The sequence below is a fragment of the Rhopilema esculentum genome, chromosome 20, assembly GCF_057945365.1.
Source record: "Rhopilema esculentum isolate cy_ngs chromosome 20, ASM5794536v1, whole genome shotgun sequence".
NCBI classification, from domain to species: Eukaryota; Metazoa; Cnidaria; class Scyphozoa; order Rhizostomeae; family Rhizostomatidae; genus Rhopilema; species Rhopilema esculentum.
Window position 1 is genome coordinate 1,852,116 of NC_142834.1, and position 2,117 is coordinate 1,854,232.

Genomic DNA, 2,117 nt, shown 5'->3' on the forward strand with positions numbered 1-2,117 from the left:
TTCATTTTTTCCAGAATAAGTTCTTCAAAAATCTGGTTTTGGCTTTGTTGCTGCAAAGGCTCAACTTGTAGGTGTCATATTAGGACCCATACTTTTCCAGAGGGGGCTAGACAAGGAAAAGGACCAAGTTGTTGTGCCAGAAAACAGTGACAATCATTATTGGAAACACGTGTTTTTGAAGGGATTGATGTAGCTTGTGGCCCCATGGGTTGCTTGAGAAAAGATCTTCCTTTTTGCGAGCTAGCCTTTTTGGGTAAACGAACCCTAGTAGCAAGGTCATTTAAGAGCTGTTTCGGTTGACCTGCTTGTAACCATGCATCGTAAGGCTTAATAAGATGAGCGTCAAAATGCTCAACCAGAAATTGCTTTCTGTCAACCGGAAAACACCTGTAGCCCTAAAGCCAGCTGTAATATTTTCAGGGGACAAACCCTTGTGCCAAATATCCCCCAACTTATTAAGAAGTTGGGCTTTTCTTATAGGTTCCCGGGGACCATAATCATTAATCCAGCTGTGGAGCGTTTTCTTCCAAAGTCTTTTCATAGGCCCAAAGAAAGAAACATCAAGTGGCTGTAGCTTATCAGTTACTTGAGGGGGTAGCTTGACAAGAATAACATTTTCTTCAATGGCTTTTTCGATCACAGAAATGGATACATGGGCCAGATCAAAGATTAACAGCAAAGGTCTTGTTTTTATCTCTTGTTTAAACCATCCTTCAAACAGTTCTGTTGTCATCCATCCATTCTGAAATACCCCATACCACGTTCCAGGTAAAGCCCTCTCTTCCCTCCATGTTGACTGCAGATTTTTACCAGTAAAGATAATGAAAGGACCTAACTATTTTCTCGCAGCATTGCAGAAAGCTAACATGGTTGTTTTCACGCCCAGCTCCACAAGTAACCTTATATGCCACTTTTTCGTTTTCACTGACTACTCTGCAGTGTCCTTGGTCACTTGAAAAGCCAGATTCATGGCAGTTCCAGATTTGTTCATCATTAAAGTTGTTAGATTTTATGATTTTATCCAGCTGGTCATAGAAATCATAAACAAAGAAGGGGTTTGCTGTTGCTGACTTTCTAGCAGAGCTGATTAAAGCAGCCTTCTTCAATGACAGGTTATTCCTCTTAGCAAACACGTAAAACCAATCCTTGCCAGGTTTCTTAGTTTTGAATGAGGACAACAATAAGCTGTTAGCGGACAAGTAACAAGAAACAATAGACGGTTTCCCATTGTTTACTATTTCCGTGGCCTCTTTTGATGCGCGCGCATCCTTGTAGTCAAGAACCTTGTTTATGTTTACAATCGGGTTTGATTTACTTCTTGTTGCATCGAAAATTATCTCTCGCGTTTAGCAAAATGCCTCGAACTTGTTGTGCGGTCGGTTGTACGAACAGAAAAATTGGAGAAAAGAAAGATGTTCCTTTTTATAAGATGCCTAAAGGATCGACACCAATTGAGAAACGTCGAAGGCAAGATTGGATGACAGCGATAAGGCGGGCGGATTGGAAATCGTGGAGCGAGGAGAAAATATCAAATGCTTTCATTTGCGGGGAGCATTTCATTTCAGGTTCGTTTTCAAGTTTTCTGATTTACTAGTCATTATATGTGTTTTCCCCGTGACCAGCGTAAATACATGTAATTGATAGCTCGGACTATATCAATGTTGTGGTTGACATATAGGCCTAAGACGCCAGCCAAAATTGGTGATTCCGAAATGCTCTCTGTAAATGCTTTCTTGAGCATTTAGTGCTTCTGGAAAAACTGCATTGCGAATATGGTTAATCATATCCACATTAGCAAATAAAGCCCTGTAATATTACGAAAGAAAAACCTTTTGCAAACCGCAAGAAGGTTGGTTGTTCTTCGGTATGAAAATTAGAACATTGAACTTCATATAACATGGAACTGTATAAGATGATTGTGCTGTTTGTTAAACTGTATGATTGTGACTTTTTGCATGTTTTTTAGTTTTAAATCTAATTTGCTTCTTCAGAACCTTGAACAGAATTTCACTGTTTATTACCCTGTTTGATGCTTAGAGACAACCCCGAGTGATGACAGTGTAGGTTCAAAAAAATTTAATTTTGAGATGAAACGAAGTATTGTCTTAATTCACCAG

At 39.4% G+C, this 2,117-nt stretch overlaps 1 protein-coding gene across 6 annotated transcripts in view; it reads left to right on the forward strand.

The window, feature by feature from the left end:
• Positions 1-1,255: 1,255 nt before the first annotated feature.
• LOC135693863 (uncharacterized) overlaps positions 1,256-2,117 on the forward strand; it is a 39,463-nt gene continuing 38,601 nt past the window's right edge. For all 6 annotated transcript variants that reach the window (XR_016145045.1, XR_016145046.1, XR_016145044.1 and 3 more), the window contains exon 1: positions 1,256-1,565. Coding sequence is in view for 1 of the 6 variants with exons in the window: in XM_089114438.1 (XP_088970564.1) it covers positions 1,256-1,565 (310 nt within the window). In the remaining 5 variants the exon portion in view is untranslated. The remainder of the gene's footprint in view (positions 1,566-2,117) is intronic.